At 43.2% G+C, this 25166-nt stretch overlaps 1 protein-coding gene across 1 annotated transcript in view; it reads right to left on the bottom strand.

Moving 5' to 3' along the window:
• The window catches only part of EXD3 (exonuclease 3'-5' domain containing 3), a gene marked incomplete at its 3' end in the record, with an annotated part of 68003 nt that overhangs the window by 32571 nt on the left and 10266 nt on the right, over positions 1 to 25166 (bottom strand). The window contains exons 5-9 of the mRNA XM_009993670.1: positions 18750 to 18803; positions 17687 to 17826; positions 16782 to 16882; positions 9413 to 9486; positions 6686 to 6724 (exon numbers count right to left, since the gene is read on the bottom strand). Coding sequence (XP_009991972.1) covers positions 6686 to 6724; positions 9413 to 9486; positions 16782 to 16882; positions 17687 to 17826; positions 18750 to 18803 — 408 coding nt within the window. The remainder of the gene's footprint in view (positions 1 to 6685; positions 6725 to 9412; positions 9487 to 16781; positions 16883 to 17686; positions 17827 to 18749; positions 18804 to 25166) is intronic.

Genomic DNA, 25166 nt, shown 5'->3' with positions numbered 1-25166 from the left:
CTGCTGAATCCCCAGAGCTTGGCCCTGTAGATTCACACAAGTAAATGTGAACTGGTTTTCCAAAATTATTGAGCAATCACATTTTCCATCACTCAGGAGAAATCTTCGACTGATTTTTAAAAAAGTTTTTGAAATTTTGTACTATTTGGTAGCTAGTGTGGAACCCACTGGCAGTTTTTCTTAGCATCTTTGTACCTACTGTAAAATTCAACACAAATTCATTAATATGTTTGTGCTTAATCCCAATTCGTTTACCTAGAAATGGCTGCATTAATTATAAATAAAACTACCATAATTATCATCAGGCTCACCAGCCCTCCAGGTCTTACAGAAAATAATCCTCTCTAAGCCATGCAGGAGGTATTTACATTTAACTGTATCTATCATTCTTTGATAGACCTGACTGTAGCTAGGAAGACATGGAACACACTGCATATTTGGCTTTTCCCATGTATTTCTCCCACAACAGCTGTGGGTTTGTTAAATGAGAATTTCCCATTTCTTTTAGACTAACAGTGCTAACTTCATTAGTACAGATGCATATTTTACTGCTCTGGATCCAGAAAGCAGAACATAACTGAAGAATTACGTTATGCTTTTCCTGAGAGAGTCACAGATGTGCCTGTTTTCTGCATCAGCCCTATCAGTAAGTCCTTTTGCTTTGCAACTCTGATGTTATTTCAGCTATCAATAAATAAATGACACCATTTACAAACTGAACTGGAAAACAGAAGGAAATCTATACTTTGCCTGTTACTTTTATTGTCCAGTTTTTCCATGGTTTAATATTCCCTTAGGTACAATATATGTTTACATCACATTGTGGCTATATATTGTCCCCAGAGACCTCCAACAAGACGACTAAATCTAAAGAAAAAGGCACAGGGCAAAAGCAGGGAGATTGCCAAAACACTCCCACCACCACCGAGTTTCTGGTTAGTCCTTGAACAGGGAACAAAACGCAGGAAGATAAATGAAAGGAGCAATGGGAGCAACAAGTGGACACCAGGAGAAGAAAGACTGCCAGTACTCAGCTGACATAAAGCAATTCCCTCGATCCTGGCTTCACAAGACAGATACCAGATCTTAAACCTGTCACTGGCCCAGGTCTAAATACCATCTCTTTTGCAAAAGGGAAATGGAGAAGAAGAAAAAAACAACTTCTCTTTTTTAAACGGCAGCTGTTAGGAAGCCACTTGAAGTTGTGGAAAGATAAATGCAATTCTTTTGCAGGGAGCTTAGCAAGCAAACTGCAGGAAAAGACACAAGCAGTAGCTCCTGTATATTTATACACACAGCCCTACTCAGAGCAACCTGGGCTCCAGTGGGACAGCCCTGTAGCTCCAGCACCCTGATGCAGCAACACTAGTGCAAGCATGAAAATTTATTTCAGCTTATGATTCCTCCCAGAGACTTTTAAGGCCATAAGGAACAAAACCAATCACCCACTGGTTCTAATTTCCTGCTAAAAAAGAGGCCATTTAAGACTAGCAAGGGACTCCACACAACAGCTGGTTAAACTAGTTTTGGTTTCTACCTTCCAGGAAAACAGCCAGTCTAGATTTGATGTCTGAGTGATGAAATCCATTATATCCCTGAACAAACAGTTCACTCAAACACAGAGTGAAAGATAATTTGACATGCAGACTTATACCAGAAGACATTTCATTTATTAATCACCTCCTGAATATTATTTCCATTTGCATTGCACAGATTGCTTAATTCCCTACAGATATATTAAGTTCCTAACACTACAGGGATGTCGCTGCACTCAAAACAATCTTGAGCCAATTTAGAAGTTTGCATAAACTCAGGGGTCCTAGGGAGGGATCTGAGACGTGGATACTTGCAAAGTGGCCGTTTTGACCTCTTGTCCTTTTTAAAGATTCCCTAGAGCAGGACTCCTGGACAGGTGTTCTGGCCTTAAAAACTTAAGAAAAATAATTGCATTCTGCCCTTTATATTTCCCTTAAAAGTTACCTCCTTGACCATAACAGCTTTCACATTTTATTCCAGAGGTAGTTAAATTTTTTATCCATTAAGTAGCATAACAACTCTAGGATTTTAGTGGAATTAGAGTTATAAATTTGCTATGAATTACTAGCATCTCACCCCTGGTCACCCAGAGAAGGAGCTGGCACAGTGTTCAATCTTCATGGTTAGAAATTTTATAAAAAGTAATTTATCTCATTGTCACAGCTGGAGAAGGAGAGCAGATTAGCTGCAGCCTCTCCCAGTGCTAAACATGATGAACAGCTGGATCCAGGGCTCTTCTTCATTCTCATGCAAGACCAGAGCAGACTCAATAGCTGCAAAACAGGAGCCTGAGGAAAACAAGGGCCACTTTTCCAGGACTTACATTCCCATGACCATCTCTCAAGTTGCTCATGCCAAAATAAATGAGAGAGTGGTTCTGACCATCAGCTGGCCAAAGGGCTCCCAATGAGCCATCGCTTCTGCTGAGCACCCAGAGAACAAGCCAAACTTTTCAACCACCAGCATTTTTCTGAGCATTAGTTTTGGAAGGGTTTAAGATTTTTACATTTCAGAAAACAAGGGACAGTACCCCCTGTGCAAACACTAGCACAGGCAGTTTTTCAATTTAGCAACAAAAGGGTCCAGGTCAGTAAAAGTGGAAATAGCATTTCTACCACTTCACTGTCCCAAACACTTTGCAAAACAGGTGACTCTAACAATGACAGTCGTACAGAAACTCGTCGGTTTTGAACATGCCCAGCACTGATTCTAGTTACTACTCCAAACAAAGAGCTATGTTGCTGTGCACCATCAGTCTGCTCTGTTCCATTCAAGAGGGAATTTCACAGCAGAATAAACACATGTATAATTCTTGCGCCAAAGTACCTTGAGATATCATTATAGACTGTACCAACTGGTGAGCTCTGCTCCAGTCAAACTATTCCCTGCAAAAATACTCTGGATGTTAGAATCATCGAGCAAGTGTGTGACTTCTGGGCTATGACTGTTCAGAAATAACCCTAACATTCTGTCATTCCCTCTACACAACTACTCCAGCCTTTCCTGGCCAAGCGGAGACTGTTTTCTGTTTCTGAGACTGTGTGGGTGGCATCAGGGCCTTAGAGCTTCCCTGGCAGCTCTGTCCTCACACAGATGGGCACCGCTCACACCTGGAAAAGACCAGACCCACAGGGGTGTGGGTGATTCCACACAAAATGGGTGCCTTGACACTAACCAACCAAATTGAGTCTAGGAAGACACAACTGTAAGATCACCCCCAAATCATCAGTGAGAACACTGCATACTGAAAGTGGTGCAGAAAAACACCAGATCCTCCTATTGCCTCTGTTAAAGCAGAATTCGGGTCACCAAAACACAGCTGTCTGCTGCTAGCTGAGATGTCCTTAGGCTACAGCTTCCACCTGAGAAGTTAACAATCCCCAGTAGGTCCCACATCATATTGCCAACCTCGTGCAAGTATCTCAGATACTATCTGACATGTAAAACACTGGTGGAGGTAACATCTGCAATCAGAGTTGCTTCCCTACTATGCTCCTTATAAATATTATTGTTGTATGTGTGCTCACTTTTTGAAAACTTGGCAGATGATTGAAAAACGTCTTTCAGGCCTTTTAGTCTCAAAGTGATTTTGTTCTGCAGAATTTCTAGGGAAACACCAGCATTCAGCATCATTCTTTTGCTGCTGGCCAAGTGTTCCCTGCAGTCACAGGCATGCTGACCCTTCTTGAACACACCTGATGTGTGGTATCTTGGCTGCTCTGTGGCTGCTCTGTCCAATTCTACCATCTTTATGCATCTATGAAAAGAATGAAGCATGCAAAACTAGAAGCAGAAGGGCACACAGCAAGGCAGACAATGGGCTCATGACCTGCCTCTTGTTTTCCTGCCTATCATCAATATCCTACACACCTTCCCCTCTGCTTGTGAAGACAGGCACTCTCCTACCTGTTTCCATGCATGGGAACAGGGAGGCAAGTTAATGAATAGCGATGGAGCTGGCGCTGCTCAAGGAGAGTGCACCTCCCCTCCCTCTGCCCTCCAGCTATCTCTGCTTGGAGAAGATGGTACCAACGGTAGCTCTCCTCCTGGGCTGACCCAGCTTGCCAACAGGCAGTTGTGAGGAGGGCAGTTTCCCCAGGGTATGAAGACATTTTGATCTCTCCTGCCATCTGTGCTTGTGCAGCCACAGCCTGGATGGCAGCGCAGGCACTGGCAGGCGGAGGGGGCAAAACCATTTTACTACAGGGCTGGAAACAGGTTCTGTTGGCCCAAAATTAACTACTGAGTTTCTGCCTTTTGTAGGAGCAGTCAGGATCACACCTTCAATTTATCCTACAGAGCAGGAACGGGAAAATTCTGTACTTGTTCTGCTCAAGGCAAACAAAAAGAAAGACCAGGCTAGAAAAGTCTACTGCCCACCACACCACACATCTCATGGCCAGCACCACTGCACAAGAAGGAACACCACTTTCACCAGGGCTCTGTATGATTCAAGTCTTTTATTATGGCTGTAGCACAGAGTTAAACAAAAAAGGGCTTTAAACCCATTAAGACTTTCAACCTCTTTGGACTGAAAACTGAAAAAAATTACCCCAAAATTCTGACTGGGAGCCTGCTGTTGTGGAGTCTTCTGGGACATCTGATTGCCAGTCTCCCAGGAGACACAGGAGTCACACTGCATCCCACCCTCTGCTCCCCACTCAGTGCAATGTGTCTTTAATAATATATCACCAGGCAGAGCTTGGGACATACAGCCTGTCTGTGTCTAAACATATAGATGGGACATACAACACAAACAACAACTCTCCAGCTCCACAAGGAGCCTAATGATTTTTCTGGTCAAAACATGTCAGGTCAGGGCTGATGCTCTGAGTGGAAACTTAAACCTTTGCCTCATGCAAAGCCCAATCTTTCAAAAACAATAAAGTCCTGGACAACCTTAGTTTTTGCACTGAAAACCAAAAGTTGCTCAGAGGTTCCTCCTTTGCAACTTTTATTTTGTTCAGGGCAGCCCTGCTGCCAGCAGTGTGAAGCAGAAGCCTACCTGCACATCAGATTAGTTGGGTTTCCTCCAGATGCACAGGTACAGATTCTGATGGCTTTAAAGAGATGCCAAAGTCAGTAATCCCTGAGAGCACCAAGAGCCAGGACTGATAACAGGCAAGTTTAAGCACTGCTTATGTGATAATTACATTGTTGTCAACAATATTTAAGTTGGCAGCATGCAGCAAATACAAGGTTTGGAATAATTTGGGAGAGCAAAGATAACCTTCTGCCATAGTCCATCACATCTCTGAGCTCTGCATCATTCTCCTTACCAGGCACCAGACAAGCAATTTCCAGAGAGCAATTTCTATTCCCCAGCCTCCTGTCTCTACCAGTGATTGACATGATCTGCAATGGTGTCTATTAACTGGGAAGTTTTTCTCACTACCCACCACAGCACCAACAGAAACCCCTTCACTGCACACACCAAAGTACATCCACAAATTGTGATGAGGATGTCTGCTACAGTTTCATGGCTAATCCCATCTCAGGCCTTGATCAGCAAGGCACCAGAACTTGTGCTGGCCTTTAAGCTTGTGAGAATCAAAGGGAACCCTTAAAATTCTTTCACTGGATAAGATCACTGAGATCAAGAGGCAAGACCCCCTCTTTTCCTCACAGGGTCTCTCATATGGGTATGACAAACCACAAACATAAATTGAATATTCACCACTGAAAACTCTCAGTAGGTTTAATAGTTACACAAAGCACTTGGGGCATTTTATCAATGATCTCTGTCTTAAAAAACACATCCTCATGCCTTTTGAATTGTTCTTTTTCCTGCTGACTCCTGACAGAGAGAAGAAACATTTCATGTTTAGAATTCAGTCATTGTGTTGGTGTGTACAGACAGTGTCTAAGATCTCAAATGCATAAGACGGTTAGTCATCCAGCTGATCTGGTACCACTCATAGGCCCACAATGACCACTCAAATGGATTTTCAAAGAAGGCTCTAGCCAATGGTCAGAAATCCTTAATGGCTGCAGAATTCAGACTGAGAGGAGCTACAGAAAAGGAGCAAACACTCCCTATGAGCTTGTAATTCTACAGGGATTATCAAGGACACACAAATAATCACTAATGGTTTGTCACCGTGGTATTTCTTGATACTTCCTTGTCACATTATGTATTCATGGTAGTATCAGGCCAAAACATGCTTCTTCTTCCTGCATTATTAAAATGACTTTTGTCCTACAGTACAATATCTAACAGTCACTTAACAAACATGTTGAAAATTATCACAGTGGAGCATGCAGAAGGAATCTAACACTGGTCCTGATGTACTCACACATCTTATTAGCTGTCTGAGGAGAACTCTCCTCCCTTCCTTGTAAGTAATCAACACAAATATTTGTAGTATTCACTTACAAATAACTGCTTAAAATAAAAATAATGTACTTGATAATCTTATCTAAATGCTCCAGCCAAACTAGAGTATTTTTAAAGACACAACAGGAATTAAAAATTTTCTTCCTTGCTCTTTGCTGCATGTACAATTTTGCAATATGTTTACAAGGTTATGGGAAAGTGCAAAACTGTAATAGTAGGATGACAATATCCAGAGCTGGATATTCTAAACATCTTAAAATAATCTCCAAGAAAATAACCCTGAGAAAATGGGAGAGGGAAATCCATACTCACCTGAATGTGGTCTATCCAATTCTCCTGAGTCATGGTTTTCTGAAAAGACAAAATTACTTCTTAGAAAAGAGAAAAGAGAACAAGCTGAAATTTAACACACCATCTTACACATTGGTTTCAACTGTGACTGAGGAATGGACTCTGGAGCGCAGGGGGAAACTCTGCTTCTCGTATGTCACCAGCAGGGCATGAAAAGACAGCTTAGATGAAGCAATTCAGACAACTGTTACACCAAAACTCATATGCAGTCACAGTGCACAGGCAGTGGCAGCCCGTTACCCAGCAGTAGCTCAAACTCTCATTATTACCCACAACTGGGTCCTGGGCTCATCTGCAGGAAGCTGATCACCTTCACAACACTCTGCAAAGTGCAGCGTCATTTCTGAACACCTCAAAGCTCACTCTGTGCTCCTGCAGCAACAGAGACTGAGCAAAACTGTCACAGGCCATGGGCTGGCAGAATGCATGGACCTGTCCTCAGATGTTCACCTCAGTAGCTCCCCATCAGAGAGCCATCCCCATGGGCTCCAGCTAAGGGAGTGACCTATGGCAAGGCTGAACTTTCAGAATGTAAGAAGAACAACTTTTCTCAATAGCCAAGTCATGAAAATCCTTTGGAATCATGAGGTCTGGGAAAGGAAATTGAGAAGTTAATGTCCTCATTCCAGTGTCTTTCAGAGCCAATCTTGGGGAGAAATCTGGGATTGGACCTACTCTCCATTCTGCCAAGAACACAGGCTGCAGGAATCTGACCAGCCACTGAGGCCTGAGCCTCACCTCTATTTTTGGTAGAGGTAACAGTAATTGCTAGTGCCACTTTCATGGAAAGGTACTACAGCAAACAGGGAGTAAGAGCCTCAAAGAAAACATCTTTGAGATACACAAGCATGTAATTTAAATAGTAGTGAGATAAAGAAGTCCTTTAACCAGACCTCATACACAGCTGAGAATGGTAAACAGAGAACACCAAAGAGCTCTCAGAAGGGACTGCATCCAGAAACAACTGCCAAATATACCTGAGTGGAAGTAACTGGCCAGCTTGGACACTTTAAATCAAGCAAATACTCCAAAACAAAGGAAATGGAAGGTCAAAGAGAGCAGAACACCAGATCAAGCATCCATTTGACTCTGCTAAACAAGCAGACCTGGATGAATGCTTTCTACTCACTCACTGCAGATGGCCAAGCTCTCAAAAATGATGTCATCCACCATTAAAGCTCTGAAATGCAGAACATTGAAATGCTCAGTCCTCCCCTGCTCTTATGTCAGTGGGTCTGGCAGGCAGCAAAGACAGAGCAGAGCCTTCACTGATGGATCAGGAGGTCTTGGAGGCAGAACGGCCTGTGCCAGGATGGTGTCATCAGATCACCACGACTCAACCTCATCTTTGCCTTCCAAGTACTGGAGAGTGGAAGAGTAAAAAAACCGCACACATCTGCCTTCTTCTATCAGAACATGAAACAAATCCTCTTCTGAACAAAAGAGCAGGCACTTCTGGAGGAGGTGTCTCATTTCCTGAAGACTGGCTCTCTGAAGACTGGATCAATAGCACCACAGGATCATCTGAACAATCTGTTGGGCTCTGTTAAAACTGTAAAAAAGTCTCTTGTATCTACAAGGAAAAAGCTTTCTATGAACTGCAGATGACACCCCACTACATGTTTGGCAAATACAGCTAGATAATTCAAAATTCAAGAGATGGAAACATTTTGCTATGAAATTTAGTCTCCTGTAGTCCTTGTCCTTCTCAGTCCAATTAACACACCTAGATACAACAAGTGCAAATTTTTTTCTCCAGAAGAGGCAGAACAAAAACTTCCTCATAGCTGGTACAATCTGTCTCCAGGCACAGGACAGTGATGAATGCCAGACCATCAAGAGAAGCACCAAAACTGCTCTGATAACAAGAAATGTGCTTCTCAACACAGTGTGCTCAAAGGGCTCAGAACACTCCTGAGGGGGGAGGAGAACCATAGTCAAGTAATTCTGCAGGCAGCCTCCAAGCTGCCGCCTAGAAACCTACTCCTCAGAAAGAATTAATGGCATCTTCTTATTCCTAGAAGCCCTTAGTGCCAGGACAACTACCAATGTATTCAGAAAGAGAATCTGGAGGCTGGAGAAAAGTAAAGTTAGTTTACATTGTGGTTCAGGAGCTGAAAGTAGGCTATTTTGCTCAGCACTAACCAGGTTGTTAGCACAAAAAAGCCTCTATGGCAGGTTTGGGCCACACCTATCAGAGCCAGGCCTCAAGTACCTAAGCAAAGTGCCTACAAAGAACCCAGCAATGAGGAATGCCTAAAATGTAGTGTTCTTAAAAAAACCCAAAATACAACACACAAACCCTCCAAAAGCCAAAACCACCACAAAACTCTTTAGCCAGTATTCTCCTGCTTATTTGAGATGGTTGATAGAAACTGACCATATGGAGACCTTACCCTGGGCTACCTACATGTGTCTCAGAATGCTACTGAAGATGTGGAGGTGAGCAAGCATCCAGCTCTGAGCAATAATGACACTCAGTCATCAGAGTATTAATGGACACACAAACTATTCACTCACAGAAAAAACAGGTCCCATGGCAGATCCAATGCATTTGTACACAAAAATAATCTCAATAAAAACTTGCTTATATACTAAGACACATCAATCATATTAATTATGTTATTTAAAACACAAAATGACCAACAAGCCTCAATCACACTCATGCCACACAGGGGAGAAACGTACCTCAACAAACCTCTTGTAAAAGAGGTAATGCAGAGTTTTCAAGTGCCTCTGATTTACGACATTAGGGCAGAGAGCTAAAAGGAGGAAAAACACATTTAAGTATACAACAGAACTGAACTTCCTTGAAGTTTCACTGTCTAGACATTCTCCTTTCCCTTCCCCATTTTCAAACCTGGTATGTGGAAGGCAGGATGCCATCATGCTTGGAACAATGACGGACAGACACACACATTGTCAGCTTATCTAAACTAGAAACTGTTATTTACACTTCCAGCCATGATTAGCAATGCTAATATGCTATATCTCTGGTTCTACCACCCTTGAATGATAAGATCCACTTGCTGGTTCAATATGCTTCACAGTCAATGACTTCACACCTTTAATTAGGTAGCATCCCCATACGGGCACCACCTCCAGTCTCCAGAAGTTGCACTCTTTCTGATTTAATTGGAACCTGTGCTGTTAATTCATTGAGGCAGTTTTGAACATGTTACTCAGGATGTAAACTTGTGGCTAAAGTTTATCCATTAAAATATGTATCCATGAAAGAGAGTCCATATGCATACAAAGAGGGAGGTGACTATTGTTCTGCTGAGCTAGCAAGCAATAGTTGTTGTTATTATTTTTATTACTGTCATCTTCATTAGAGATGCCTCATTACAACTGTAAAAAACAAGATCTTCACATAGCACCTTGTTTTGAAATCCTGTGCAAAGAGAGATAATCGCAGAAGATAAAATACATTAACTAGGATTAGCATATGTATCTGCCAGTTCTTGCCAGATGCTGGTATGCATGTACAGGGAGAGAAGTAACCAAAGCTCTCTTCAGGGTTTCGGTGGCTAAAACCATCTCAGTGCTGGTCAGAAGGAGCAGGATCAGCAATCAGAATTGGTAACAGAAAACAGTAAAGTGAAAATTCTCTGCAGCCTTCCTTGAACTGAGTGACACTGACCCAAAGGGCCTTGGAGCCCAGTGCTCCCCATGCCCACACAGACTGTCCGAGGAGTGAAACTGGAGAGAAGGGAGATCTCTGAACACCAGACCCTGGAATCACAGGGCTATGAGCTGATGCACTAGTAGATACTGCAGATTCTCAGAGGCTCCTGAAGCATCACTTCATAACTTGATCATTTTCACCTGTCATGGTTTGACTCCGACATCTCTGGAGGCATTTATGGGTATGTGTTAACTCTTAACCTGGCAGTTGCACCACAACACTGCTTCATCTGAACTTCATTTCACATCTGGGATTGACTCAGAAATCAAAATTCCAATCTGCTCTCAGTTGTTAGCAGAGAGTTAATGATGTAGGCAACACTGAGGGAGTAAAAACGAAATCTACTTGTCATGCAGGGTATGAAACCTGCAATACACACTTATTTCACTCGTGTGACATTGGTAAGATGTGTCTACTGAGGACATGGTGCAATATATTTTAGGTGTGGTGCATGGCTACCACTCCCAGGTGATAGGCAATGCCTCCTGAGCTGGGATGGGGACACTGCACTGAGAGCCTGACTTCCATTCACACTGAGAGTCCTTCACCTAGCAGAACAAAAGGTCCCAGACAAAGCATAACTTGTTGGGGACAACGTAAAGGAGACTTTTAAAAATAAAATCAAGATACCTGAAATACTAGAGGCTTTTAGTCTGGTATTGTTAAGGAATGTTGGGGAACCCAATGAGAAGCAAGCTATGCATGAGTCTCTCAGTGTACCAAGAGATTAGTCCCATAAGTGTGAGTTAGTGCGGGGTAGAGCTGGACTCAAGAAAACCTCTTTTTCTTGTAGCCTCAAAGCTGCATTTGTGTCTCTCATAAAATGCTCTGCATAACTACAGATCAGGGTCAGTGGTCCTCAGAAAGGAGGGTGAAACAGTAGAAGCCCCAGACTAGCCCCAAACCCTGAGGCTACTGGCCAGCTTTGCTGCCTGCAGCACTGACTGGAGGAAGTGCAGAGAGCATGGCACAAGGGTTGCAATCTACACCTAAAGGAAAAAAAAATGCTCCAGTGGGGTCTTCAGACGTGTCTAGGTATGATGAATTCAAGCTCAGAACTACAAGGGTGGTGTCAGCTTTTACAATGAAAAGCTTGGAGCTGCTGGCAAGCATGTCTTGGTCTAGGGCAGATCATACTCTATTGCCTGTACTTCAGGAGGTAAAAATGTAGCTGAGAAGGTAAAGGCCCCAGAAAGCAACCTGAGGGCATGGTCAATCCTCTTCTCCTTCAGCACCTGCAGCCTCAGGAGTGGAAGGCTCCTACCTTCTGATGTCTCACTGCTACAGGGACATGTGCTGGTATTTACATGAAAGCCCAAAAACTCTGAAGGAAAAACACCACTGAAGTAGGGGGAAGCAACCCTTGTAAAGCAAACAAAGGAACAACTTTCTGCTCTGTTTTAATGAAGAGAAGGTGAAAACATTTGAAATTTCCTCCATGCAAAGGCAGAGTTGTAACAGTCATTACTGTCCCCCTCACACAGCATCTTTTGTCAGTGCCTGGTGCAGCCGCCCAGGGTCCCTTCGGAGCTCTCCCCGGTGACTGTCCCGCAAGGCGCTTGCTGCTCTCAGACCTGATTAAGCCCGAGGACAGTTGTGACTTACCTGAGCACCACTCAGGCTCTGAGCAGCCCTCGTCTGCCCTCTACTGCCCCGCATGAATGGAGTGACAACGCTTTATCTCACAAATCCACTCAGGGGCTTAGAGAAGGAAGATTCGCACCGAATCCTAATTAAAGGCTCAGCCAAAAGGAAAACCCGGTGGTCAAATAACGAGAAACGTTTATCCTAGTTTATGCTAGAAAAAACTTCTAAAAGACAACGGTAAAAACATGTTCATACCATTCAAAACTTAGGGTGCTCAGTGAGCTCATTACACTGCTACAAGATGACAACTACTAACTTGCATTTAGTTCCCATCTGTTTTCTAGCAACATCACTACTGTCTACTTTATTGTCACATAGGCACTGAGGCCCAGTATTTGAGGACAGTTCCATGTTTTGAGTGGTATCATTTCTACCTCATACCCAATGAATTTTCACTGAAAAATGCCACTGAGTTCTGTGGTGAAAACAGAAAACACACTCAACCATTTCAAACCTAGGTAGGGTCTGATCCCTCACCTCTGAGAACTGTTTTGACTGAAACTTGCATTTGTAAATCTAAGCCAATCTCACAGAGTCTCCAAAGAGCATTAAGTAATTAGCCAACAAAAGCTACAGGCTCATTAAACCAAAGCATACTGCCCCACGTGTGAGAAAAGACTATAAAACTCAAGTTTCCTCAATCATGCAGCATTTCTGCCTGACTCCTTCCTCCCCCATAAAGCTAATTACATGGAATTCACACAGTTTATTGGGACATCTTTGGGGCTTGACAGAAAATCTTCCACTTACCATGCACACTACTTTGTGTGCTAGCAGGAGTTCTGGCAAGCAGTTCAGAAAAAGAAGAGGTGGACTAATCTAAGATGGCCTTTTTTTTTTCCTCCTGAGGTTCCAATCTGTTTTATACTGGGTCATCTCCTATTTGGCTCTCAAATTTAAGGCTGGCATTTCAAAGGAGAGCTTCACGTCAATGCCTGATCAACACTTCTGTTTTCCCTTGTGAAATTTACTGTGAGTGGATGAGAGTGATCTGAAGTAGTGAAATATGAAAGTAGATTTGGAACTGCAAGAACTGAGTCACATACAAGTTTGCCTTCTCATAGCAAGAAACTCTGTCCTCCTCCTCCAGCCTTTCTCACCAAAAGCCACTTCCCTCCTGCTGCTGCTGCTCTCAGCCTCCTCCAGTGAGCAGGAGTCACGAGTGAGGAGGACAGACAAAGCAGCAGCAGAGTGAGGCATCAAACAAGCCCACAATCAGGTTAGGTAACAAGTGTGAGTTTTAACCTCACTGCTAGCTTTTGGTGGGGCTGCTCAAAACAAGAGAAATGAGGGGGTTTTTAATCTGCATGTTTTACCTAGCCTGTTTCCTTTTTCTATGCTCTTTCCTCAGAGTCAGATTCACTTCCACTAAAGAATGGAGAAAGAACACCCAGAAATTCAGAGGAAAGGAGGGGAGAAAGGTGGGGGGAAAGGAAAGCCATGTTATTCCAGCTGCCACAATCTCCCAATACAGTTCAAGCAGGACTAGCACTAAGGCAGAAATTCCTCTCTAGCTTTCATCTCCTTCCAAAGCATTTCAAAGGAGACTACGATGGTCACAGTTTAGCAAAGTGTGAAGTCCTGCTCTGAATGACATGTGACATTACATAAAAAATAAACATCTACTTTCATACATGAGACTATGAGAGTCATCCAACACTGTTTTTAGCTGCCCAAAATCTGGCGTCTTATCTAAATCAGCAGCCCACATCACCTCTCACATCCACAGAGGTGGACAGCCCTCTCCAGCAAGTGACAACCTGCACTGTAGACACTGCACTTTGGACAGATAAATCACTCTCTGGAAGAGCAGGTAGGAATGAGATCTGTATCTATCTTAAGGAACCTCCTCACCAGTGAATGTATTGTGAAGGACCCGCAAGATTTGGCCCTTATTATCAGCAGCTACAACACCCAGGTCACCATCCCCAGGCAGAGGCACACTGCCAGCCCAGGGAGCACCTGAGATCAGCAGCTATGTGCTCCTTCCCCAGATTTTATTTTATTTTTTTTTAACATTTCTCAGGATTTTGCATGTTAACAGTTATATATTTTTATTTCTACAGTTAATATCACACTCTCAGTGGATCTTTCACAAGGGAAGGGGAACAACCCAATTCTCTTCACAGATCACAAAAGACAATACAGGCCACTGAAGGACTGGCTATAGAAAGGAGAGAAAATTATTGAAGACTTGGGTAACTATAGACCGGTCAGCCTCACCTCCATCCCTGGAAAGGTGATGGAACAACTTGTTCTTGGCACTATCTCCAGGCACATCAAGGACATGGGGGTCATCAAGAGCAGTCAACATGGTTTTATCAAGGGTAAATCATGTTTGACTAACCTCATAGCCTTCTATGAGGAAATTACTAGGTGGATAGATGATGGTAGAGCGGTAGATGTGGTTTATCTTGATTTCAGTAAAGCATTTGACACTGTCTCCCACAGCATCCTTGTAGATAAGTTGATCAGGTATGGGTTTGGTGATCAGGTAGTGAGGTGGATTAGGAACTGGTTGAAAGGAAGGAGTCAGAGAGTTGTAGTCAATGGGGCAGAATCTGGTTGGAGGTGTGTGACTAGTGGAGTCCCTCAGGGGTCGGTACTGGGACCGGTGTTGTTCAACATCTTCATCAACGACCTGGATGAGGGTATAGAATGTACCCTCAGCAAGCTTGCTGATGACACTAAGCTGGGAGGAGTGGCTGACACACCAATTTGACACCGTCTCCCACAGCATCCTTGTGGATAAGTTGATCAGGTATGGGTTTGGTGACCAGGAAGTGAGGTGGATTAGGAACTGGTTGAAAGGAAGGAGTCAGAGAGTTGTAGTCAATGGGGTAGAATCTGGTTGGAGGTGTGTTACTAGTGGAGTCCCACAAGGGTCGGTGCTGGGACCGGTGTTGTTCAACATCTTCATCAACGACCTGGATGAGGGTATAGAATGTACCCTCAGCAAGTTTGCTGATGACACTAAGCTGGGAGGAGTGGCTGACACACCAGAAGGCTGTGCTGCCATTCAGAGAGACTTAGATAGGTTGGAGAGTTGGGCGGGGAGAAACATGATGAAATTCAACAAGGGGAAGTGCAGAGTTTTACATTTGGGGAAGAACAACACCATGTCCCAGTACAGGTTGGGGGCTGAACTGCTGGAGAGTAGTGTAGGTGAAAGAGACCTGGGGGTCCTGGTAGACAGGAGGATGACCATGAGCCAGCAATGTGCCCTTGTGGCCAAGAAGGCCAATGGCATCCTGGGGTGCATTAGAAAGGGTGTGGTTAGTAGGTCAAGAGAGGTTCTCCTCCCCCTCTATTCTGCATTGGTGAGGCCACATCTGGAGTATTGTGTCCAGTTCTGGGCCCCTCAGTTCAAGAAGGACAGGGAACTGCTCGAGAGAGTCCAGCGCAGAGCTACGAAGATGATTAGGGGAGTGGAACATCTCCCTTATGAGGAAAGGCTGAGGGAGCTGGGTCTCTTTAGCTTGGAGAAAAGGAGACTGAGGGGTGACCTCATCAATGTTTACAAATATGTAAGGGGTGAGTGTCAGGGGGACGGAGTTAGGCTTTTCTCGGTGATGACCAGTGATAGGACAAGGGGTAATGGGTGTAAATTGGAGCATAGGAGGTTCAAGGTGAATATCCGAAAAAATTTTTTTACTGTAAGAGTGACAGAGCACTGGAACAGACTGCCCAGGGAGGTTGTGGAGTCTCCCTCACTGGAGACATTCAAAACCCACCTGGATGAGTTCCTGTGTGATGTACTCTAGGTGACCCTGCTCTGGCAGGGGGGTTGGACTAGATGATCTCTCGAGGTCCCTTCCAGCCCCTAAGAGTCTATGATTCTATGATAAATGACCCCCTGTATATCTCAGCTTTCACACCAATGTGCTAAGTTTAATTACATTTTCTTATCCTCCAATGAGGGTTTGTAAAAATTATCTTATTAACTTTTGAACACCAGTCTGAAGATGTGAAGATTAATATGCAATATAGTGTTGCTGCCAGGTGTAATAACCCCACAATTTGTGGTTAGAAAACACTTCTCAGTCCAAGAAAAGAGAAGTGCATATCTTGGACTGATGATGGAAGCTTTGCAGGGTAAAACATAACGGTGCACCTAAAGGTATCTGACCTGAGGTCCCAAACAGAAGAAAAAAAAGGACCAACAGTCCCTGCTAACAACCAAAGCAAAATAAATATCTTGTTAGAGAAGTAGTGAAGCAGATCTATTCTGTGATGTAAAATGTGTTGCTCCTCTTCAGAAGGCTGCAAGAGCCTTAAAAATTCCCTAACACCAACGTTAGTTTATGCGAAGAATACAAAAGGCTGTGAGGCTCCTGCTTCCCAAGGGTTATCTCTTCCCAGCTGAGCAACCATAACCCAAGAAACCAGATCCCCAGATGAATAATGACTTGCCCCTTCTGTGAGTGGAATGGAATCGTAACTCAAAGCTGACCATCATGTGTTAATGTAGAGCCATTCCGTGGGCAAGATTTATTTCACATCATGGGACAGTCTATTAGTCACAAGCACTTCATTCTCTGACAGCACAAAGTGATAATTCTCAGAACTTACCAGCTTTGTTTTTCAATATCATTAATTAAACCCTGAAACTCCTCATGATAAATTACAGCAGATTTCTAGCTGAACATGGAAGAAGACAAATTGACTTCATTTGTTCTTTATTGTTGAGATAACTCCACAATATGTTGCAATATCACATACCTGGATCTACATTGAATAGGTCTAGGAGCCTGAAGACCAGCTTGCTTAGCATTTTGCGGTTAAATTTATCTGGTTTGTACCTGGACAGGCCTTGATATTTTCTGTAAGCAAATAAACAAAATTGGAAAGAAACATGTGTGAAATTGCCTAAAGTATGCTTCCCAAATAGTAGATATTTAACAATAGAGGCAGAAGGGTTTGCTGTGTGTTGGTAAGAACAGTCCCCTGCCTTACAGCACAAAAAGCCAACAGTACAACCACATACACTTCCCAATCAATAACTGAAGCAAGTTCAGAGGTTTATTTTAAAGAAATAGAAAGTGAGCAATTCCCTCTGGTGTTTTTTTCAGAACTAAGACTGCAACTCTTTCATCTCTACTCTGCGTTAGACTGCAGTGTTGGCCTTATGACTGACAGGAGTTATTCTAGCGAGAGGCAATTTATAAATTAAAGCACACACGACTATTTCATGAGCACATGAAGGTTAACCACTTGCACCTCTTGTTTTTCTGCCACTTCATCACAGTATTATCTTCCTGCAAAACCTGTACAACCGATACTGAAACTCACCCTTGTCTGCAGCAAAGCACGAGACTCTGATTGCTTCAACCTCCTGGAGGAAGCTTTGATATTGTTATATTGCTAAGATCTACTGCACAGGTTTCATTTTGTACTTTCTCCTGGCAGGAACTGAGAATCTCTCAATAGGAACGATACCTCTGTCTTATGGGCTGAGGTGCTTGAGAAGAGACTGGCACAGAGACCAGAATTTCCCCTTTCTCATCTGCAAAGTCAATATATTGCAGTCTGTAATGCTGAGAAGTGATCTCAGACAACCAGAGAACATACTGTCCTCTGACAGCAAGTTGGCCCCAACTGTTTAGAAAGTCAACAAGTGTTTCTACCTTGTGATGTCCCTGATATTAAACCCAGGTTCACACCACGTGTCCAGCATCTGCAAGAGCTTGCTCTGGAGCTCAGGATATTCTCTCACATAATCTTCCACCAAGTTAGTTTTATCTTGAAGCAGTAGTGGTATGCACATCTAGGAGAAGAAATTGCATTTAAAGCATTGAGCCCTGCCTTTGATCTTTCCAACCATGACTGTTCTGTGATCACCATGTCCCGCAGCCTGAGCACTGCAGCACATAAGGCATGAAGAGGTCCATGACATTTCAGATTGAAACCTGGCAGAGGGCTGTCCCATTCCTGGCTCCTCAAGTGAGAACCCCCTGCTTAATCAACCACTGCTGCATAAAAGAGTGATATGACATTTTCAACACAAACATTAGCAAAGCTTCAAAACAGGAAAAGCCCTAAATTCCATCAGTGATAACCACTTGTCAAGAATCATGCAATCACAGAAACATAGAATGATAGGGGTTGGAAGGGACCTCTGAAGGTCATTGAGTCCAACCTCCCTGACCCTCCAGGGCAGGTCACACAGGAACATGTCCAGATGGGTCTGGAAAGTCTCCAGAGAAGGAGACTCCACAACCTCTCTGGGCAGCCTGTCACCTTCACAGTTAAGAAGTTTTTCCTCATGTTGAGGTGGAACTTCCTGTGTTGTCACTTGGTGCCATTTCCCCTTGTCCTCTCACAGGCACCACTGAAAAGAGACTGGCCCATTCTTGCCCCTCACCCTGAAGATATTTATAGACATTCATCAGGTCCCCTCTCAGTCTTTATTTCTCAAGACTAAACAGCCCCAGGTAGACACACAGCTACAGTTTTTTGTAACAGTGGCTACAGCTAGAAAAACAGTTCAGAAAGCTGTAATGGGGTCTAACAAAATAGTCTCTGTCACTCCCCTAGATGTAAAGGTGCACCAGCAATGCAGCAGTTACTTCTTGGGAACAAAGTACAGCCTCAAGTGAAAGGCAGCACAACTTGGAAGGCCTTGATGGATCTCCTGCTTAACAAAAGGTAAATTTGATGACGGAGAAGCCTGCAGAGGAAATGACTCACCTTCTCAACATCTTGATCTGGCTGTAATTTTAGCCTAATACTCAGTATGGCTGCCTAGAAAATAAAAAAGAAAAAAAAAGAAACTTGTGCATTCAGGAGAACAACAACACTGTGGATAAACAGGCATTGTTCCAAAGCAAAGTGTATACATGCTATTATACAAATTTTTTAATGTGCTAATTATTTATGTTAAATTGTCAAGTACAAATCATATAAAGGTTTGGCCACATCCATTCCACTTAGAAATGTGTAAGAACACTCCTGGCACTGCTGCATATTCCAAGCAGCAGCAAACCCTGGGGCGAAAATTAAAGAACAAGTAGTATGGCAGAAAGAGAGAGAAAAATGAAGTGCTTGGACAAAATAATCTAAGATGGATTTTTTTTCAACTAATATAATTGTAAAAAACACATGCCCCAACACACCCTTCTGAGTTAACTCTATCCATCTTGCTGCAGCATTTAAATTTTGTAAAAAAGTTGCGTTCTGAAAGCAAATCAAGATATAAAAGACCCTGAAATCAAAAGGTCTTTGTTTTTGTAATTTCTTCCCCACACTCCTGGAAGTGCCAAGGTTCACCACAATCAGGAAGATAGTATGAACTGCTTTTCCCTTTTCTTGTACCTACAAATCTTTGATAAGCCAAGAGCTGCCACATTCACACAGTAATTCCAAACCAGTAACTTCTGCAGATGAGGAAACCCTGCTGTGGTGAATTGCAGTAACTGAGACTGGGAAAAGAACTGGTTCAGCCACTGTCTCTCCTGCCCCAGCTTGGTGACTGCAGAAATGTATTAAGAGCTAACTGTGCATAGCCTGGGAGGCATGTAAACTCATTAGGATTTGAAGCAGTTTATAGAGTGTAATTTCTGTAGTGTGTGAGAACACTCGGATTTCAAATACAGAATAAGTATATAATGGCTTTCTGTAATACAGTGCATTGTTCTGGTAAACAGAGTAGTACGATCAAGCAGCTTTCTGCTGTATTTATGTTTTAGTACCGACGTAATTGTGCACGAGGCAACAAGGGTGTCTGACAGGAAGTGTCTTTCTCATCACTTTGCAAAGTTAGGCTGAATTTTCCCAAATGGTTGTAAACAGTGTTAAAAAACATGTCATCTCTGCCCCTACTGCAGCTCAGCACCAACAGGACAGAGTTCAGAAATGCCTGTTTATTCAGATGAGGAGAAAACAGTAAGTTAGGGCTTAAGAGTTAAAGCTCTGATCTTCAACAGGCTTCTCTGCCATCTGTGATTGATTTCGCTTTGAGACAAAGATCATGAAAATGATAGATTTGTCAAACACTTGCATTTTAGAACTGTGTTCTTTATTAGAATATGTAAACCAATGTAAAAAATCCTGTAAAACAATAAAAAATGTGCATTCCCCTCCCAAGTAAACATAAACCTCATCATTACACTTCACCTGAATGAAACCTTTATAGAAAAATTTAACCAGAAAAATAAACTAAGTGGGGGTAGGAGCACACCTTGAAGCACATTTTCTGTGATCTCTCCTACATTTAAATGACTCCTCCACTTAAGTCATCACAGGGAGCACATGTGCTGCAGACCCAGACAAGCAACAAAGACAAAACCCACCAGCTCATCCCAGCATTGCTCCCAGCAGCCTCCAGGGATGACACCACCTCCTGAGAAATCCATGCATGGGTTTCATCCACTGCATCAAAGCCTGAGTGCACAAAGGCAGACAACCACCACACACCACCTCAGCGTGATCACTTAGTCTTACTGTCCAGAAAGAACAGAGATTCCCAGTTATCAGTGGAAAAACTTTGTTTACTGTTTGTTTTGATTTGGTTTTGCTTTTGAGGGTTTTGGCGAGGGGGGGGTACATGGATGGGTTGGTTTTGTTTGGCTTTTTAAACACAAAATGAACACTGTGTGACTGAAGGTTCATCCCAGAAAGAGACATCAACAGAAGAGTTTTAAGTGACAAAAGCAGGCTCTAACATTAACACAGTTATTATATGCTACAAACCAGATCCTGACTAGAAAGGCACATTATAATTTCTCAGCCCAGCTAAATCTTCATAGAAGAGAAACATAGAAGAGTTAAGGCTGGGAGGGACTTTAAAGATCATCAGGTTCCAAAACACCTGCTATGAGCAGGGACACCCCACACCAGACCAGGCTGCACAAGCCTCATCCAATCTGCCCTTGAATACCTCCAGGGATGGGGCAGCCACAGCTTCCTTGGGCAACCCATTTCAGTGCCTTACTACCCTCATGGTGCAGAATTTCTTCCTGATGTCTAACACAGATCTCCCCTCTTTGAGTTTCAAACCATTACCCCTTGTCCTAACACTGCCCTCTCTGGTGAAAAGCCCCTCCCCAGTTTTCCTGGAGCCCCTTCAGGCACTGGAAGCTGCTCTAAGGTCTCCCTGGAGCCTTCTCTTTTCCAGGCTGAACACCCCCAACTCCCTCAGCCTGTCTTTGTAGCAGAGCTGCTCCAGCCCTCAGATCATCTTTTTGGCCCTTCTCTGGGCCCTCTCCAACAGGTCTATATCTTTCTTGTGCTGAGGGCCCCAGAGCTGTATGCAGTGACCTCTAGGTGATCCTCCAGGTGATCTTCAATGAAATCTCTCTCTTATTCCAGACTTTATAATGATTCCACCTGTTTAGAGGCCAATATACTGCTCAGCTCCACAAGCATCAAGTACCTTTTCTCTCAAATTATCAGATTCACATCACAACATTCAAGCTGATTAACTGTTCACAACTTGTGTACAAGCTGAAGGTCACTACTTCTGTTTTGGACCTGAAGGATGGTTTTAGGTCTCCAAGGCTTTGGCAGTTGGTTTTATTTTCCTCCCACCTATCTCAGTTTGCTGAATTGGAAAACAAATTTTAAAAGTCTTGCAACTCTCAAAATCTCGTTCTATTCAGTATCTTTTATTAAACAAGTAACCCGTTAGGTTCAACACCCAATGGCTTCCCTAATGGCTTTTTAATGTTCACATGCATGTTCAGATTAACCTAATTGAAGAACTGTTATCTAAATGGCAGAGCTTTATCTCCATCTCTATTATCCGTCCAGGTGACTTAATCAGAAGAACATGCACTGAGTCAGGTCAGGTTTTCCTGTTACTGGCTGCGTGTTCTGCCTCTACCAAAGGGGGCAGAACAATGAATATAATTTAGCTGAAACCTGGTGAGACATGGCCTTCCAACCCCAGCTCACACCACCCCTGCAGCAGGTCAGAGGAACTTTAAGCAAATCAACACAAGCTGGTTTTTAACATCATCTTAACATCACCCAGCTAAAGCTGGTGATGGAGCAGTCAAATTGTGCTGCTGGGATGTCTCACAGCAGGGAACATGGGCAGCTGTGCAGCAGCCTTGGCCAAGGGACCAACCAAACGTGGAAGGAGACACATGACCAGGGTCCTAGGAACAAACAACCAGGCTGGATTGCAGGGTGTAGTTACATGGGCTGGCTGAATAGCGAGGACAACTTAGATAAAATCAGCATGTTTACAATAGGAATAAGAAGAAAAGAGATATGAGTAACTGTAATAAAGATGAAAGTGCTTGGCAGCTGTGTCTGTGGTCTCAACTTAAAGCTATTTTAAGATTTTGTTTTGTTATTATCATGTTTTGAATTGTTTCACTCCACAAACAAGTTTTGTGTAAAACGACCCTATTTTTAACAGTCTATTTATAAACGATAAGATCTCCAGCAAAGCAATACCTCACTGGCAGACTCATTTTGCAGTTAGAAAACAAACACTTTAATTAGACAGACAGCATGCTGCAACTGAAATAGTGAGGATCCCCCTTCCCACCCAAGCAACAGGCACTTCCCCAGACACGGGGCTGCACTCCCCAAGCTCTGCTGGAAGCCCAGCCAGGGTAGCTGGAAGCCAGCAATCAGGTTAATGCAGTTGCATTAGACTCCAGTAGGATCAGCAGGGCAATCCAAATCCTGAGCAGCAGATACCTCCCTCACCTCACCTGCTGATCAAAAACCCTGGCTAAGATGCAGGAACATGGAAAAGCTCAGGTGAAAGCTGATTAGTATCAGCTCACCCTTCCTCAAAGTGGGACAAGTTCTAGTCCTGACATGTGGTATAAGTAGCCTTTCCACACTAATACTTCTCATATGTAGTTACTAGCAGACAATCTAATAACAGCAAAGATTTATAATTATTAGCATTATTGGTACACATAAAAAGGTTTAACCTACCTCACTAAACCCCTCCTGCCCCAGACAGTAAAAGAAATATGTGAAAGGTGGTGCCTCTCTTGCCTTACATTACCCAAGTGTGTACAGGGCAGGTACACAATGAAGCCACTGCTTAGTACAGGAGAAGAGGTGATGACCCACTGCTGGATTCCAATCTCATCAAAGTTCATGAGTCTTCTCCCTGTCCTTGGGGAGGTCTGGGTCATTCTTTCATTTAATTATGATGAATGCAAAAATAATATTTGGGCATTTTGTAATAGTTTTGTTTCCCAAGGATAAACACATAAAAATACAGTAAAGGAGAGCTGGATGAGAATAGGGAAGAATTCAAAGCCAATCAGTACTACATGAAATTATAACTAAATAGCATATAGGTGCATTGATGGTAGGATGGGGAAGTTATCCAAGCCTGACAAAATCAGGCCAAGCCACGAGAACCAGACCACTCCTCTAGCTGTGCGACTGCAAAAACAAGAGTATGGGAAAACAGGGAGTGTTCTGAAGTGAACACACAAGCCCAGAGCACCCTGCACTAACACCTGATCCTCTCCACTTGTTTTGAATGCATTTGGCTCTGTCTCATCTAAAAATGACTATTCTTTCCATATACAGTACGAAGTGCAGGAAGCCACACAAGATCTTATCTGCAAGGGCATGTGCACTTGGGTGGTGTCTACACTGACAATTTCAACAATTTTCCCACGGTGGGGTTAGCATCAGAGGAATGACCTTTTGCTGGTAGCACTGCTTCGAGTGATGATGCAGGACAGACACTAATGGTTTGTGATGACTCCTGCATGACTTGGTGCCAATGCAAGCAAGTTGGGACAGCACAAAGGTAAATATGCCTGTGCCTGACTTAGTGTAATATTTCTGAATCAAAAGTGAAGGAATTTCTGAATACCTATAGGAGAAGGGGATCCAAAGTCAACTCTAAGAAAATCACTGTGATCAAAGCCTGGTTACATAATAGTGGTCAAAATAATTGAGGTAAAGGCACATGTATTATTCACTGGGAACATCTGTTTTGTGTTTTGGAATCACTCATTTCAAACTTGTGGCTAATCAGCTTTGCTGAAACTCTCAGAGTGCATCACTGCACAGTGTATGACATCAGGTTAGATGCTTAATTACTTCCTGCTTAAAAAGCATACAATATACACAGCTGTCTTCAGGAACATCTTCAGAAATGAAAAGAACATGAGATTTCCCAGGTCAACTTTCAAGACAGCATGAACATATTTTATAAGGTGTGAGACCATCATAATGAAGCAGTGACAGGTTACTCATGTCTAAAGAATTTCAAGTAGAGGGAGAGAACTAAAAGGCAAGACTGGAATGTGCATGTGCACAGGTGAAGGGAAGAGGGAACTGAAACAAACACTTCTGTGATTTGTCTTCCTAAGGTCATTCAAAGCAGTTTTAAACCCAGTTTAACTGGTCAATGCATCCTCACAAATGAGTGACCCTCTGAAGCACTGTCTAAGCTTCTTGGGCACACAGGCCACCCACTTTCACCAGATCCTCCAGATCCAGAGTCTGTGTGTGACTAGATCTGCTACACACTTAGTCCTCTGCTCCAAGAGCCTGCCTGCTTGATAGGAGCCCAGAACTGCAGTAGGAGCAGAATGCTGCCACTGGAATCATCATTTCCCAGCAACACCCAAGCCCATTCCCAACCACTTCACCAGACAGAAGCCCATAGCAGAGGTGGCTCCAGAAGAGTTGGTGTTTGGGAGCAGGTGGCAGAGGGGTCTGTGGCCTGCACGTTGGCCACTTCTGCTCTGGAGTGGCATCCCTTTAGCAGGCAATGTGCCATTAAAGCTGTCCTTCCAGCAGGAGATTAGGTTAGCAGGAAAAAGGGCTTGAGACTGACATCATCATCTTTACAGGAGAAATTTCCCCTGTAACACTTCCCTTGCTTTTCTTATTGATCATTATTTTTAATTTAAAAGAAACAGGGCAATTCAAATGTACACACTTTAAAATATGCTAAGAGTTGAACAAGCCTGTGTAATTAACATGGTGAATGGGGTAAAGAAGCAATATCAAAGGCATTTCCACTGTCCTGAGAAAAACTCAAAAAAGTTGGAATGAAGAAATCCAAAATCTGAGTATCCATTAATGTGCTCAATCCATCTTAACCTTGATCTATATGGACAGATTTGCAAAAATACACCATGTGTACTCAAGTACCATGTATGAAGT

The sequence above is a fragment of the Chaetura pelagica genome, unplaced genomic scaffold (genome assembly GCF_000747805.2).
Source record: "Chaetura pelagica isolate M959 unplaced genomic scaffold, ChaPel_1.0 scaffold773, whole genome shotgun sequence".
Lineage (NCBI taxonomy): Eukaryota > Metazoa > Chordata > Aves > Apodiformes > Apodidae > Chaetura > Chaetura pelagica.
This window is presented reverse-complemented; position numbering and strand designations above follow the sequence as displayed.